The sequence below is a fragment of the Thamnophis sirtalis genome, unplaced genomic scaffold (assembly GCF_051295495.1).
Source record: "Thamnophis sirtalis isolate CommonGarterSnake01/CBP01778 unplaced genomic scaffold, rThaSir2_p1.2 scaffold_9, whole genome shotgun sequence".
Classification (NCBI taxonomy): Eukaryota; Metazoa; Chordata; class Lepidosauria; order Squamata; family Natricidae; genus Thamnophis; species Thamnophis sirtalis.
Window position 1 is genome coordinate 81,297,992 of NW_028261389.1, and position 17,361 is coordinate 81,315,352.

Below are 17,361 nucleotides of genomic sequence, written 5' to 3' on the forward strand. Positions count from 1 at the left end.
ATAAAACTTTATTTAAGACGTGCTTCACCTAACCCAAGGCCACCCATCGCCTCGTGGGACTGATTTATAAAAAGACAAGAGGGAAAAGATACACATTTCTCTTCTTCTCTTCTGAATGCCTCACCTTTTTCCTACCCTTGGAAATAGCAATAGCAATAGCAATAGCAGTGGACTTATATACCGCTTCATAGGCCTTTCAGGCCTCTCTAAGCGGTTTACAGAGAGTCAGCATATTGCCCCCAACAATCTGGGTCCTCATTTTACCCACCTCGGAAGGATGGAAGGCTGAGTCAACCCTGAGCCGGTGGGATTTGAACCGCTGACCTGCTGATCTAGCAGTAGCCTGCAGTGCTGCATTTGACCACTGCGCCACCTTGGCTGAATGCAGGAAAGCCTGCATTCTATTTTTATTCCAAAACCAACTTTCTTAACGTAAATAATAAAATCCTGACACGAAGCAGAAGAGATTGCGATCATTCAAACTACAAAATAAGTCTTCTGTGGCAGGTTTTATAAGAAAATAAAGATTCACTGTGCCTTAAAAAAATTAAGAAACTTCTTACAAGCGTTGGGATGTAATTATCACATAAAGTGAAGGTTCTGGGGAAGATGATTCATATGATGGGTTTAAGATGTGCTCGATTCTCAGATTGCATTAAGCATTTTAATAGCTTAGATGGTCAACTGACATTTCTCTGTGGTAGATAATAGAGTTGGCCCTTGACTTATCCCAATCAAAATCGGGACCGGAACTTTTACTGCTGAATGAGGCGTTCAGCATGAGACCTTTTTTCTACGGTCATTAAGTGAATCACTTAAATCAGTCATTAAGTAAACAAATCCAGCTCCCCTTCCCCCCCCCCCCCCGTGGATTTTGCTTGTTACAAGTGGCTGAGGTTTCAAATATGATTCTAAAACCATCATAAATACATGCCAAGCATCTGAATTTTGATCGTAAATGCACTGGCTGGTTGTAAGTCACTTTTTTTTCAGTGTGTTGTAACTTCCCACGTACACTGAATGAATGGTCATAAGTCAAGGACTACCTGTAAAAGTTATTTAACTCAGGATTGCAGCCCAGCCATTGGACAGCTGGATTAAGGCAGAAAATCTAATAAGCAGTCCTTTTCCCCTTATTATTATTTTATTATTTTTCATTATTGAAAGCAATAAAGGTATTAACTTTACAAAGAAAAGATTTATCCTTTCGTCTCTTTACCTTTTCTGATTCATGCGGAGTTCTCGATGAAGGTCTTGATGGTTCCGGGATGTTTTTACAGGATTAATTAGTTTCTGAGGCTTAATTAGTTCAGGATTGTCTTCGTCTATGTAATCTGGTTCAGCCATGATAGTTTTGGGCACCTGGGGTGATTCCCAAGTCTCACCTACGTGATCTGCAAGACACAGAAAGGGTTCCTGATTAATAGATTAAGAAAATATTGCCAACCTATTTTCAGAAAAGCATTGTTAAGCATTTAGATCAGTGTTTCTCAACCTTGTCAACTTGAAGATGTCTGGACTTCAACTCCCAGAATTCCCCAGCCAGCGAATGCTGGCTGGGGAATTCTGGGAGTTGAAATCCAGACATCTTCAAGTTGACAAGGTTGAGAAACACTGAATTAGAGGCTGTTTTATTCATTGCTACAAAGCCTCCTATTCATACCAATACCCAAAACAGCTTACAACAACAACACATGCGGAATATTAAGCTTAACAAAAACCAAGCCAACAAACTCAAACCAAAAATTGAAATCAGATCCTTAAAAGGATTAATTAAAAAGAAACCCTACAATGATGGGAGTTCTCAACCATCATAAGCCTGGAGAACAAGGGTTAAAGTTAAGCTTTATTGGTTACACTGGTTCTTCTTTCATGGAATATTTATTTAACAGCACTTAAAGCCTCCGATCAAATCTACCCATTCCTCAATGCTTGAGAACAGGGGTGGTCATGCTAGCTGGGGAATTCTGGGAGTTGAAGTCCACAAGTCTTAGAAGTTGCCAAAATTCAGACCCTCTCATAAACTAGGCTTTTTAGTTGGGTCATGAAACGTCTGCAAGAAAACCACCGACCTCAGAGAGCACCAAGGACCCTACAGTCCTCCTCCTCCGATCCACAAACCCAACACCCTTCTAACACTGATGACATTCCCTAGTTGGGTCATGAAACGTCTGTAAGAAAACCACCGACCTCAGAGAGCACCAAGGACCCTACAGTCCTCCTCCTCCTATCCACAAACCCAACACCCTTCTAGCACTGATGACGTTCCCTAGTTGGGTCATGAAACGTCTGCAAGAAAACCACCGACCTCAGAGAGCACCAAAGACCCCACAATTCAACCCTGAGCTGCAAATACTCTCTTTTATGGATTGGGTTTTTTTTTTTCATACTTTGCTAACCACTACAGTGAAGCACCCACAAGTTTGGGTGGAGGGAGAAGGAGAGCAGGGAGCAAATCAATTGCACCAACTCATTCAGAATCGGCCTCTCAAATTTTCTGCACAGAATCAACCCAGAGGGAAACGCAGCTTACTAAACCCTCCCAGGGGCATAGTTTGCAAGGCATAAGAGCCGCTTCTCTGAAGGGAAACATTCCGTCAAGCTGCCATTTTCAATCAATAACCACAGGAAACACATCGCTCTTCATCCTTCTCGTATGCCGCTTCTCTGTCGTGCTGAAGGCAGCGCGCACGCAATCCTTCCTACCCATGGCTGAGGGTGTGGTTGGACCCAGGATCCCCTCTTTCCAGCCTCTCAATTTCTTCCCCCAATCCAAACGTCACAAAGAGGAAACATTACCTGTCTGACACAGGTGGAGAGGCAGCGTAAGCAGAGCAACTAAGCATTCGGAGGGACGCGGAGGTAGAATTTGCTTAAAATTTGTTTCTGCTTCATACGCAGGAACATTTTGTTTCGCAGACAATTCAGAATTGTAAAGCAGCCTTTTAGAACAATTTGCTCTTCTAAGGAAAAGGATTCTACGCACATTTAAACCAAGACGGGAACATTCGCTGGCTGGGGAATTCTGGGAGTTGAAGTCCAGACATCTTCAAGTTGCCAAGGTTGAGAAATACTGTTATAGAGGTTATCTACTCACTGAAAACATGAGATTGGTTCATCCTATTCATACCCTAAACTCGGAGGGAAGAAAAGCCTAAATGTTTAAAATTAAAAATGTTTAAAACTCCCAGTGCAAATAAAGTAAATTCTTCAATTGGTTTCTGATGATTTCAGGGACACAATTTTCTTTTGTCACTGTCTTCTGGGGGAGATTTTATTTTTTAAAGGTTCGGAGGTAGGCAGGATTTTAGGGCTGTTGCCCATTTCAAAAACTGCATCCGTCTATTTCCCCCCCCCCAAACAAAACCTTTAAAAGAGCCGAAGTGAAGTTTGATGCTGCCACCTGGTGTAACCTCTGTGCAGAAGCTTTAGTAAATCCTTTCCACGTTGTTGAGGAAGAGTCATCACAAGCCTGGAAAGCTGCGCTAAAGCCGTAAGATTCAAAGGATATCTCAGGAGGCTTTCTTAGCCAAACCGTGGCAAAAACCCATCAGGTTAGACTCTCCTGCAGAATTAAGAAACAGGTCGTCCCACAGGTGCTTTTTTCAGGAAGCAATTTTAGAGAATTTCTTGTTTTTTCCTTTTGAAGACGTTTCCCTTCTCCTCCAAGAAGCTTCTTCAGCTCTGACTGGATGGTGGGGAATGGAAGGATTTATACTTCTTACAGACAGAACTGGTCCTTTGCATCCTTTTAGAAGGTCCCTGAAGCCCTTGGAGGTTTTTCTGTGTCCTCGGGGGTCACATAAATCCTTCCATTCCCCATTTTCAATTTTTTTGTTCCACCACTTCAGTTTTAGATGTTAAGTTAGTCTTAGCTTCATTGAGAATCTCTAAGTTGTCTTCCATTCCAGAAATATATTCCGTCATTACATTTACAATTCCCATCATACCCTCATTCATTTTGGTGACCTTAGTATCAAATTTATCATATAAGACTTCCATCTCATTCCTTATTTCATCTTTGAACTCTCTAAGCATTTCTAAATTCTGTTCTCTGGATTCTCTAAGCATTTCTAAGTTCTGTTCTCTGGATTCTCTGAACATTTCCAAAAAAAATTCTTTCGTTAGGACAACCGTGATCTTGGACGACTGAGAATCTCTACAGACTTTCAGCTATACAATTCGGGATGAACACAATTTGAATAGCGCAGGAGTCGGAATGGATTTCTAGAGAGGGAAAAATTGCAGATTACAGGAACCATTTGCACCACTCAGGGGACTCTGAAGACACAGATAAAACCTCCAAGTGGCCTCAACGACCCTCTAGAAGGATGCAAAGGACCAATTCTCTTTCCAAGGAATATCAACGCTTCCATTCCCCGCCATCCTGTCAGAGCTGAAGAAGCTTCTTAGATGATGTCTTCAAAAGAAAAAACAAGAAAGTCCAGTTGCCTCCTGAAAAAAATGACCTTTGGGGACAACCATGACCTGGATGATGGAGAATCTCTACAGACTTTTAAGAAACAGGTCCTTTCCTTTCACGATAAGCCAAGCTGTTCACAATAAAAAAAAACCATTTTAACAGGCTCATCAGGAAAGGAGGTGGAAGGGTGCTGTGGCCTAGAGGTGGTGCTCTCACCTCACAATCAGGAAGCTGTGGGTTCAACCCTAGGTAGAGGCAGATCTTCCTCTCTCTGGGCACACTGAGAATATATTATCTGCTGAACAAAACTCCGCCCTGGCGACAGGAAGAGCATCGGGCCAGTAAACACGCTGCTGGTTCCATTCAGTTGCTCAGACTCCACCCCACAAGGGATTATGGGGTTGTTAGAAGAAGAAGAAGAAGAAGAAGAAGAAGAAGGAGAAGGAGAAGGAGAAGGAGAAGGAGAAGGAGAAGGAGAAGAAGAAGAAGAAGAAGAAAGAGGAGGAGAAGAAGAAGGAGAAGAAGATTAAAAGACATTAAAAGGAGGAGTTTGTAATTCGCAGTGGTTTGCAAAATATGATATCCTTGTGCCAATTGACATCACTGGGCGTGATCCCCTCACTCAAGCAGCACTTCTGAATGCAAACGAGGCTGTTTCATTTTCATTTATTGAAATCGCATACAGGGAAATCGCATTGTTTATGCAACGGCATCGTCACGTCAAAACTTTTGCCTGTTGCATGGGGAGCTTGCGAGATGTTTTCGGCGTGAGTTTTCCGAACTCGATGGCACAGCCGAACATCAGCACAGGAAATGTTTCATGATATTTTGTTAGTAGGTCATAAAACACTTTTATGAACATGTTTAGGTCGTAAAATGTTTCACAACGTTTGCCAAATCATCTATCGCAGGGAGAAGCAATCCTACGCCTGGATGTTTTCGACTGGTCCCAGCAGCAGCTTAAAATTAAGATAATCATCATCACCAAATAAATGGTTCTGCTCTTTTCAATGAGACTTAAAGCTTATAAAAGCTTGAAAACCTTTTGGCCCCTGAGAATCAGAATTAATCGAACATCACACCAGTTGCGCTGAAAGTTGAAATCAGAATTCCTTCCAAGAGTGTTAGAAAATAATTTGCTCATCTCCTATTTGAAGTCAATAATTTCAGTATCTCTTAAAGCAACGGTCCCTAAATTCTGGGAGTTGAAGTCCACAAGTCTTAAAGTTGCCAAGTTTGAAGACCTCTGTCTTAAAGTCACCAACTTGGGATATAGATAAATGCTAAAACAGACCCCAAACCAAATAACCAGCAGCATACAGGAAGGACAGAAGGCTTCAGCGTGGCAGATGAGAAACACACAACCTCAAATTACTATAATTTGGGAAATAAACTTGATGAGATAATTTACATGAAAACTGCTAAAAAAAAATAGAGGTTCAATTAATATGCCATTGAAAATTTAATCTGCAACAAATAAGAGTCCAAATTATCTGTGGGCAACAGACGACTAAAAGCATTTCAAGGACTGAAAATTGCAGAAATTTAGCCAGGGGACCGTTCCAGAAAGTTGTAAAACTGTAGCCCTCAACACATTAACACCAAATCCAATGATCACAACAATTATGATAATAAAGCGCCTGTGTTTTTAGCTCCCCTTCTGCCAATCATAAGGATATTTTAGTCACATGCTGTCATTCAGTGGAGGAGGACTTGGGAGAACGGCTGTCACCAGGGGGGAAAGCAAAAGAAAAAGCAGGATTATAATTTTATATGGATTTGATGGGTTGAACGCTAAATCTCTGTAACACAACATCAACCACAATCACTTAAACATGAGCCAGCAGCTCGTTGCAGCTGCCAAAAAAACCCCCGGCATTCAGTTTTGGTGTCGAAAAGATGCGGAGACTCTAGAAAGAGTGCAGAGAAGAGCAACAAAGATGATTAGGGGACTGGAGGCTAAAACATATGAGGAAAGGTTGTAGGAACTGGGTATGTCTAGTTTGATGAAAAGAAGGACCAGGGGAGACATGATAGCAGTCTTCCAATATCTCAGGGGTTGCCCCAAAGAAGAGGGAGTCAAGCTCTTCTCCAAATTCCCTGAAGGCAGGACAAGAAGCAATGGGTGGAAACTAATCAAGGAGAGAAGCAACTTAGAAATGAGGAGAAATTTCCTAACAGTTAGAACAATTAATCAATGGAACAGAAATTGCCTCCAGAAGTTGTGAATGCCCCAACACTGGGAGTTTTTAAGAAGATGTTGGATAACCATTTGTCTGAAGTGGTGTAGGGTTTCCTGCCTAAGCAAGGGGTTGGACTAGAAGACCTCCAAGGTCCCTTCCAACTCTGTTGTTCTTTCTATTCTATTCTATTCTATTCTATTCTATTCTATTCTACTCTACTCTACTCTACTCTACTCTACTCTACTCTATTTCTATTCTAACAGACCAGCACCGATTTATTGATTGATTGAAAGTTGTCACAGAAAATTTATTGACCTGTGGAATTGCCTTCACCTGGCATATTTTACAGGAGGCCTAAATAATCAGCCAACTTTATTAATAAGTTTATTGTACATAAAATTAAAGAAACATTAAATCAATTGGAGGGCCACTGCTGAGCAACGAAGAGGATTAGGGGACTGGAGGATAAAACATATAAAGAACGGTGGCTGGAACTGGGTCTGTCTAGTTGAATGAAAAGGAGGACTGTGGGGGGGGGGATATGAGAGCAGCCCTCCAATATCTACTACAAGGAAGAGGGAGTCAAGCTATTCTCTGAAGCCCCCGAGGGCAGGACAAGAAGCAATGGGTGGAAACTAATCAAGGAGAGAAGCAACTTAGAAATGAGAAGTTTCCTGAATTTCCTTGAAGTGGAAGTCCGGCACATCTGGAAGACATCCAGACTTTTATATCGACACCAAACTGGCTTTGCTGTTTAAACTCCACCCTGAAAAAAAACCAGCCTGCCTGATTCATTTTTATCGAAGTAGTTACTGTAAATCATGGTTGATTTTTCTTGCAATCAAAAAATAATTAAATGTACCATTATTATTATTTTTTTAAAAACTGAATTTGCTTCGATCGTTTGGAAAACATGCAGTTTATAGCATGCAGCTGCTCTTGAAAAACCTGCTTCCTTCCCCAAACTCCAAATTAAAGAAAACAAAGATACATTTTGCCCCCAAGGCTGGCAGCCACAAGTGAGGTCATTAAACAGCCTGGTTCAAAATATGTATTAGGAACACGAAAGCGGCTGGCAGAGAAAGAGGAAGAGGTTTGCTTGTTTGCGTAAGTAAAACCAGCCAAGAGGAAGTAGCGAGAGAAGAGTAAACTTCTGGCGAGCACTTCAGATTAAATTATTCTGTTCAAACCCTAGTGGGACGTAGTAGCTGGTAGTAGTAGAGGAAAGGGAAGATTCCGGCGGAAATAAATATGAACCACCGTGGCCTAAAAGCTTACTTATTGTCCTGGCACTCAAACATTGAGAAGAGCACACGCATTTCCCAACTAAAAATCCTTTTTTCCAACATGTTTTCAAAAGGCAAACTCCGACGTTATTTCCTTTAAGTGTAACGACCACATCAAACATTTATCGACTTGATTTTTTTCCCCTAGCACCATCCAGTTTTCCAGAACATAAACACATCTGTAAACCTTAATGCAATATAGAATCAAGCAGCCCAAATCACCTGCATTTTTATTAATAAAAATGCAAGAGAATCCAGGCATCGCTGCCCTAGCTCTTAAAAACTTGGGTTTGATCTTGCAAAGTTGGATATATATACTACAAACCTGGTTCTGAGGAAGCCACGTTCGGAGTTAGACGAGGCTGGTTTCTCTCTTGAGATAAACGGTGCTTGATCCCGACGTAAAATTCTGCAACCCTTCCTAGCACTTGGAGTATGATATAAGAGCCTGGGAATCAGAATCCTTTTGTCCGAAGACCAACGAAAAAAGCATGACGACAGACAGACAGAGATGAAGAATTAGACAAATGTCTCCTATTCTGGACACAGAAGTCTAGGAGAACAGGGTGGAGTTGACCTTCCCAGCTAGATAAGACTCTTGGCCAAGAACCAAGTTCCCCTTGTCTGTAAATAAGGAGGGGAAACAACTCCCTGGGGATTTCTTAAACCTTGTGGTTTGTACACACAGAATGCTTTGTAAGTTCTGGGTTTCCTCACTTCTTGGCTAATACGTTGTTACTACAAATTGCATTACGAACTATTTTGCATACTCTCGTTCTGGGGTTTTCCGTTTCGTGCTCTAAACACATTTGTGTCCAACAAATAAATTCATGAGCAGAAATCCCGTCGTCCCCTTACTACGTTTTTGAGGACGACATGAGCGTCTTGATGGTGTGGTGGAGTGAATCCCAACGGCACTCAATTGCATTGTACCAACCTCCCTGTCACTTGGCCATTCCAAACACCAGGTTCAAATAATCCAGACTCTCTAGAACCGTGATGGCAAACCTATGTGCCTGAAGTGGCATGCGGAGACATGTCACCAGGCACGTGCGGCATCTCCTGCTCCTCTTCCAGGTTTCAGGCGCGCATAGGCACGCGGTGTCCCTGCGGCAGTGGCAGAAACTGGAAGCGCTGTGGTCTTCCGTTTTTGGCGTGGGCATGTTCGCCGGCCAGCTGATCGGTGGCACAGTGGTTAGGGTGCAGTACTGCAGGCCACTTCAGCTGACTGCTATCTGCAGTTCGGCGGTTCAAATCTCACCGGCTCAGGGTTGACTCAGCCTTCCATCCTTCCGAGGTGGGTGAAATGAGGACCCGGATTGTTGTTGGGGGCGATATGCTGACTCTGTAAACCGCTTAGAGAGGGCTGAAAGCCCCATGAAGCGGTATATAAGTCTAACTGCTATTGCTATTGCTATTGCTATGGGCACATATGCGGCAGTAACCAGAAATGTTGCTGGCCAGCGCACATGGGCACCCCAGAAACCATAAGTTCATTTTCCGGCACGCGCATGGCCCCTGGGCAGCTCCACTTCCTGGTGGTGGCCCAGACAAGTGAAGTGCTCCTTTTTCGCCCCCCCCCCCCACTGCTCTGTAACATTTATTGATGGACCAAAATCCGATTCATATCGGAACATATTTGCTTTTTGGGGGGGGGGGGGTTAAATCCTAACAGGCTCATCATCGGAAGGGGAACAAGAGAGCATTTCTGATTCCCGCAGTCTTTTATGAAACTCTCGCTTGTAAAATATCGGCTTATTTGTCGGCTTATTAGGAGGAATTTTTTTTCCCCCATAATTGGAGGATACTCAACTGATGATGGGAAAAGATTTTATAGGCTGGCAGCTTTCCAACATCCATGACTTAAGCACCCTGCGAAAGAGTTCCCACCACTGTGCTACTGTGTGTCTCAAGAGACCAGGCTTCTCCCTTCCCAAGCAACGGTGCCAACACTTATTGCTCACCCTCTGAATGGCCCAGTGGGTGTCCCTGTCCTTCTCGTCCCACTCCAGGGAATAAATCAACAGCGTAATCCTGCTTAATGCCCACACGGGTCCAAATCAAGCCAAGAAGACTTTGGAACCTCTTCCAATTTAGAAGCTTTGGAGTTTTTGGTCTTAGTGAGACATTTTCTTCAGGCTGAGGCGCACGACAGTTGGAGCTATTACCCTACCCATCTATGAAAAACGCCCCCAAAGATTTCCATATTTCATCTTCCTCGTTTGGGGCATTGCACAACATTCCAAAAATGTGTGAGGAGGCTTCGGTCCCATGGCGATAGCCACCGAGAGGACCTGTTGGGCACCAAGAGGTCCACTTGGCTTTGGCCACATTTCAGACGGACGCTCGTAACAGTTTCATAGCATTGAGCATGTTTATGGATGTGCACAAAGTGATGGGTGGGTGGGTGGGTGGGTGGGTGGGTAGGTAGGTAGGTAGGTAGGTAGGTAGGTAGGTAGGCAGATAGATAGATAGATAGATAGATAGATAGATAGATAGATAGATAGATAGATAGATAGATAGATAGATAGATAGATAGATAGATAGATAGATAAGAGACGGAATGGAATGGAATAGAATAGAATAACAGAGTTGGAAGGGACCTTGGAGGTCTTCTAGTCCAACCCCCTGCTTAGGCAGGAAATCCTACACCACTTCAGACAAATGGCTATCCAACATCTTCTTAAAAACTTCCAGTGTTGGAGCATTCACAACTTCTGGAGGCAAGTGGTTCCACTGGTTAACTGTTCTCACTGTCAGGAAATTTCTCCTTAGGTCTAAGTTGCTTCTCTCCTTGATTAATTTCCACCCGTTGCTTCGTCTCTTGCCCTCAGGTGCCTTGGAGAATAGTTTGACTCCCTCTTCTTTGGGGCAGCCCCTGAGATATCGGAACACTGCTATCCTGTCTCCCCTGGTCCTTCTTTCCATTAAACTAGACATACCCAGTTCCTGCAACTGTTCTTCATATGTTTCAGCCTCCAGTCCCCTAAATCCTCTTTGTTGCTCTTCTCTGCACTCTTTCCAGAGTCTCCAGATTTTTTCTATATCATGGTGACCAAAACTGAATGCAGGATTCCAAGTGTGGCCAAGATGAAGATTGAGATTGAGAGACAAAGGGGATAGGGAGATAAAAAAATAGATGAGAGATGGGGGGAGGGAGGGAGGGAGGGAGGGAGGGAGGGAGGGAGGGAGGGAGGGAGAGAGAGAGAGAGAGAGAGAGAGAGAGAGAGAGAACTGGAGATATAGAGATGGAGTTAGATAGATGGATGGATGGATGGATGGATGGATGGACGGACGGACGGAGGCAGGCAGGCAGTCCATGCCAAAGACTGCACATTCTGGAGAAATGTCAAGTTCTTGATTCATACCAAAGGAGACCTCAGAAGGTCTTCCGTATCACCACAATACAGTCCAAAGCACGATGAGAAAACAAGGAGCCCTTCCATCTGCATCGTGTGGCCTCTTCATCGCTCACTTGTTCCACCGTGGCCTCTAGGCGAAGCCCAGTACAATGGGAGGCAGGGGGCCTCCTAGTGCATAAAGCAGCTAATATTTCTCCTTTTCAGCCTGTCTTTTATTTGACGGGCAACATCCTCACTGCCAGCCTATGCCGGCCTCCTCCCGCACGCTTGCCACTCTTCTGTGCCCCTGTCAACAGAGCTTTTGGAGAAGCAGCTTACAATGGCAGTTACATAAATGCCCAGGGTTGCACAAAAATGCCAGCAGGCGATGAGAAACCGAGGGAGGGGGGGTGGAGGGAGAACCTCCGATTAAACCCTGCTAAAACCCTGACCCCTCAATCTGTTTACAGATTAACTTTCCAGAAAAACCCTGAATATTTTTCCATGAGCATCTTCCCAGCTGGTACTTGGAAGGTATAAATAGTCTGCTATAAATTAAAGGAATTCAACTTCATGCTGTTACGTTATATTTCTAGCAGTGTATTCATTCCCCTTCTAATATTCTTTAAAATCTGGAGATGTCGAGGTGAACAAATATAATGGCCCAATTAGAAGTACGGGAGGCATAATCCAAGTGTAGCTACCGGTCTTGCAATATTGGAGGGGCTACCTCAAAGAAGGGGGGGTGTTTTTTTTGTCAACCTATTCTCCAAATGATGGTAGGAAGAGACGCAATGGAAGGAAACAGATCAAGGAGAGAAGCAAGCTGGAATTAAGGAGAAACTTCCTGAGAGGGAGAACAATTAACCAGTGGAACTCCTTGCCTCCAGAAGTTGTGGGGGCTCCATCATGGGAGGTTTTCAAGAAGAGACTAAACAGTAACTTGTATGGAATGGTATAGGATTTCATGCTTGAGCAGGGGGTTGGACTAGAAGGCCTCCAAGGTCTCTTCCAACTCTATTATACTGTTAAAAACCAACAGCTACACTGTAGGGACTATTGCAAGAACTATCATTAAAGAATTTATGCAGTGTCCGTTAAGATAAGAGGTAAACTCGTGAAAAAATTTTTTTTATCCTTTTTATTTAGTGGATTACTTTCACCAGTGGTTTGTTATCTTTATGTAGGAGTACAAAACTATTCTAAAAGTATTATATTTCATGCACCAGGATTGTTTTTCCCCTGCAAAACAAAACTTAATGGTTTTTTTTTTAAAAAGTTAGGGATGAATAGCCAAAGTTTTCAGACCTCTTAATTTACGTCCCTTGTGATGAGGTACAGCACAGAGTGATATTACCAACTTTTACAGAATCTAGCAACGTGTAACTTGAACCTGGAATGTGGACTGAAGAGATAAGGCTGGGATGAAAACAAATATACCCAAACATCAGTTAACTCTGAAATGATAAAAGTGTTAAAACATTTTTAAAATCCGGTTCCATGCTTTGAATCTTTAACGCCCTTCACATAACAAAAGATATTGATATAGCATAGTCCTTATTCACTGTACTGGTACTTATAAGCAAATCACCTAATCTTAGTCCCTATTATCTGCAGTTTCTTTAAAGAAGTGATAACTCTATCTTCATCTTCACTTGGTCAATCAATCAATAAGGCAACTGAGTAAAACGTCTGGGATGGATGAAGGATGAATGATATCATAGATGGATGGATGGAGAGATGGATGAATGGATGGATGGATGATAGATACCATAGACAGACAGACAGATGGATGGATGATAGGTAGGTAGATAGATAGATAAATAGATAGATAGATAGATAGATAGATAGATAGATAGATAGATAGATATAGAGATAGATATAGAGATTAGATAGATAGATAGTTATAGTTAGATAGTTAGATAGTTAGTTAGATAGATAGATAGATAGATAGATAGATATAGAGATTAGATAGATAGATAGATAGATAGATAGATAGATAGATAGATAGATAGATAGATAGATAGATAGATAGATAGATATAGAGATTAGATAGCTAGATAGCTAGATAGCTAGATAGCTAGATAGCTAGATAGCTAGATAGCTAGATAGCTAGATAGCTAGATAGCTAGATAGATAGCTAGATAGATAGCTAGATAGATAGATAGATAGATAGATAGATATAGAGATTAGATAGATAGATAGATAGATAGATAGATAGATAGATAGATAGATAGATAGATAGATAGATAGATAGATATAGAGATTAGATAGATAGATAGATAGATAGATAGATAGATATAGAGATTAGATAGATAGATAGATAGATAGATAGATAGATAGATAGATAGATATAGAGATTAGATAGATAGATAGATAGATAGATAGATAGATAGATAGATAGATAGATAGATAGATAGATAGATATAGAGATTAGATAGATAGGTAGGTAGGTAGGTAGGTAGGTAGGTAGGTAGATAGATAGATAGATAGATAGATAGATAGATAGATAGATAGATAGATAGATAGATATAGATAGATAGATATAGAGATTAGATAGATAGATAGATAGATAGATAGATAGATAGATATAGAGATTAGATAGATAGATAGATAGATAGATAGATAGATAGATAGATAGATAGATATAGATAGATAGATATAGAGATTAGATAGATAGATAGATAGATAGATAGATAGATAGATAGATAGATAGATAGATAGATAGATAGATAGATAGATATAGAGATTAGATAGATAGGTAGGTAGGTAGGTAGGTAGGTAGGTAGGTAGGTAGGTAGGTAGATAGATAGATAGATAGATAGATAGATAGATAGATAGATAGATAGATAGATAGATAGATAGATAGATAGATAGATATAGAGATTAGATAGCTAGATAGCTAGATGGATGTTAAGTGCTAACCAAGTTTGTCTTAAGTTCTAGCCAAGTTTTCCCAGAATGCCTTGCTGAAAGCTTCAGCTATCTGTGTTGTTTTTAGAAAATTTGTACCCTTTGTTTTTCTAGACAAGTGTTCTTTGCCACACCTCTGTTATACCCATTTGCTGTATTTTCCAGGAAGTTGTGTGGTTGAGATAAGAGCAAGTGGTTTTTGGAAACCAGACCTGGAAACTGAAGGTGAGGCTTGTTCTCAGAGACTGGAGTTCTTTTGAGGTCTACAGTGAGTTCTTTGCCTTCTTTGTCCTGTCTGTTTGATTGGCACTAGAGGAAGTTTCCCGAGCTTCATCTTGGGAAGAAAAGTCTGCCTCAACTCATTTTGAACCACGGATGTTCTTCTGGCATGCAGATGAAGGCGGTGAAGAGGGGAACCAACACTTGAAGAGAAATCAAGAGCCTTGAAACCATTTCGAATCCATTGGCCAAGTGTGCAAAATAATGAAAACCAGTCCGCAAAAATTTATGGTCAGGAAATGACTTGATCAGTGTGTAACTGTGGTTGAGTTGAGTGACATATTCCGGGCATCTTCAAGAGCAAGAATATTCAAAGCACAAGAATGAAGGGAGAAACACAGAAGAAGAAGAAGAAGAAGAAGAAGAAGAAGAAGAAGAAGAGGAGGAGGAGGAGGAGGAGGAGGAGGAGGAGGAGGAGGAGGAGGAGGAGGAGGAGGAGGAGGAGGAGGAGGAGGAGGAGAGGAGGGGGAGGAGGAGGAAGAAATAGAAATAATGGTGGCAGAGAAGAAGGAAAAGGAGGAGGAGGAGGAGGAGGAGGAGGAGGAGGAGGAGAAGAAGAAGAAGAAGAAGAAGAGGAGGAGGGGGAGGAGGAGGAGGAGGAGGAGGAAGAGGAAGAGGAAGAGGAAGAGGAAGAGGAAGGAGAAGGAGAAGGAGAAGAAGAAGAAATGAGAAAGGCTGAAAATCGACGGATTCTTGGTTGATTTACTTGGAAGAACCACCTGTTGGCATTGTCCATTGATTCATCTATTATTAGGTCTATAAAAAAGTTAGTGAATCCAGCTGAACCAGTTATCTGTGTGCGCTTTCTGGATTTGAATTTGTGCAACAAACTCTGACAGAGCTACTGCTGTTGAGCCAGGTACCTGGTCAAAGAAACCTGAATTATGCACGAGCATTACTTCAAGGCAGGCTCCAATGCAGAGCCAGACAATCTCTCTCTCTACGGATTTCTCGTGCTTTGATATGATGTACAATATTTGCAGTGCCCAGGTTGGTCTGGCGAGTGAGGCAGACAATCTCCCCAATGATACATAGAGGAAAATATGCGGTCAGCATTTATGGATGCGCCGTTACCCAGAAAACCAGTCGGGGAAGAAAGAAAACTCACAAAAGAATCACCAAGCCAGCTAACATTTCTCATGCCAATGAATCACCCACATTTGGCTTTGTTAAGTAGACGAAAGTAAGTAAAGAAGCAGGCCACAGCATGACTGGCAACGATGCCACTAACCATGTTCCTCTACCCCAGAGCCATTCATTCATTCATTCATTCCATTCATCAAACAAAAAATTCAAAATCTAATGAGAAAACTAACACAGAACAGGGACCATAAGTACCTTCCAAACTTTGACAACTCGGGTTACAAAAATAAAACGTTTTACAATCAAGTTTCAAATGGTTTACATCAAGTTTCAAGAGGCTGCTCGCACACGTTACATTACAATTAAAACTAAAAAACAAAGCCAATTGCAGCTAAGACGCTAGTATGAACCACGATTTCTCTGCCAACCACACAAACCGCCGAAAGGAGGGTCACACACATTCCAGAAACGCCACTTTCAGCTGCCTGCTTAATTGTTACGAAGCTACGAGGCTTTGCGACTTCATAGTTGTGCGAGAGAGACTTTAGAAGGGGTTCACACCTACATCCGGTTGGAGTTATTAAACTGAGTTATTTAACCCATAGCGTGCCAACAGCTGAATAAGAAAAGGAGAGAGTGAATGTCAGAAGAATTAAGAAGGCGTGTTGTTTCTCCCAGGAAGGGAAAAAGCAAATCGGAGCAAATCTGAAAGGATAGGAGAATTTTGATCAGTGCAACGGTGTGTAGAGGAATGTACTTGAACGAGGAACAGTGTCGGTGAAGGCTGCAGAATATATTCCTTCCTCCCTTCCTTCCTGCATTTAGCTGACATCAGAAGCAGTTCAAGCCACCTTTCTTAGTTAGAAGGAGGTGTGTTTTTTTGGATAGGGCACAGCAGTCGGCCAGCCTTTCCTAATTTCTAAAGGTGAAATTGGAGACACTGTTTTAATATGTGGAAGGCCCAGATCCCATTAAGATCCCCCACAGTTAATCCAGGGTTGAATTTGATTAATAGATTAAGGACCACGTTCATCGAGTAAGGAATGCCCCCAGGTCCTTAAACAGCAGATCTGCCGATCTTCATGAGCTTGGAAGGGCAGAAAACCAAGAAGATTCCCATCCTAATCCTGGTCCTATTAAGATGGTTTGAGTATTATTATCAGCAAACCTGGTGTGAGGATATCACACCAAGCTACAAAAATCAGCTACAAAAAAACCCTGTTGTAGTTTAAACTCAGTTGGACAGAAGACATTATTGCTCAATTACTCCATGTAATTATTGAGTTTATTATTATTATTTCATTGGTGTCCTACTACCTCACACATCGTGACTTTTTCCTTCATACTTTATAGGTAAAGGTTCCCCTTGCACATATATGTGCTAGTCGTTCCCGACTCTAGGGGGCGGTGCTCATCTCTGTTTCAAAGCCGAAGAGCCAGCGCTGTCCGAAGACGTCTCCGTGGTCATGTGGCCAGCATGACTCAATGCCGAAGGCAGACGGAGCGCTGTTCCCTTCCCACCAAAGGTGGTTCCTATTTTTCTACTTGCATTTTTTACCTGCTTTCGAACTGCTAGGTTGGCAGAAGCTGGGACAAGTCACGGGAGCTCCCTCCGTTACGCGGCACTGGGGATTCGAACCATTGAACTGCCGAACTTTCTGATCGACAAGCTCAGCGTCTTAGCCACTGAACCACCGCGTCCCTTCAAACTATATATGTGGTCGGAATTAGTTAAACCTTTTTTTTTTTAAAAAAAAACGCAATTCTGAGTTCCAGGAAAGAAAATTATCAGAATGAACTTTTGCCAGTTCCACCCAAATTGTGATTTAGAGGTTTCATCCCACACCGAGCTG

General features: G+C 42.2%; 1 protein-coding gene across 3 annotated transcripts in view; it reads right to left on the reverse strand.

Annotated features, from left to right (window-relative positions):
* The window catches only part of FAM107B (family with sequence similarity 107 member B), a 42,438-nt gene that overhangs the window by 6,947 nt on the left and 18,130 nt on the right, over positions 1–17,361 (reverse strand). The window contains exons 1-2 of one of the 3 annotated variants that reach the window (XM_087722403.1): positions 8,218–8,445; positions 1,220–1,394 (exon numbers count right to left, since the gene is read on the reverse strand). In XM_087722403.1, coding sequence (XP_087578529.1) covers positions 1,220–1,347 — 128 coding nt within the window. In that variant the 5' untranslated portion in view covers positions 1,348–1,394; positions 8,218–8,445. Of the gene's footprint in view, positions 1–1,219; positions 1,395–2,533; positions 2,554–8,217; positions 8,446–17,361 lie in introns of those variants that run through there. The other 2 variants (XM_087722402.1, XM_087722404.1) reach the window with 2 other exon arrangements.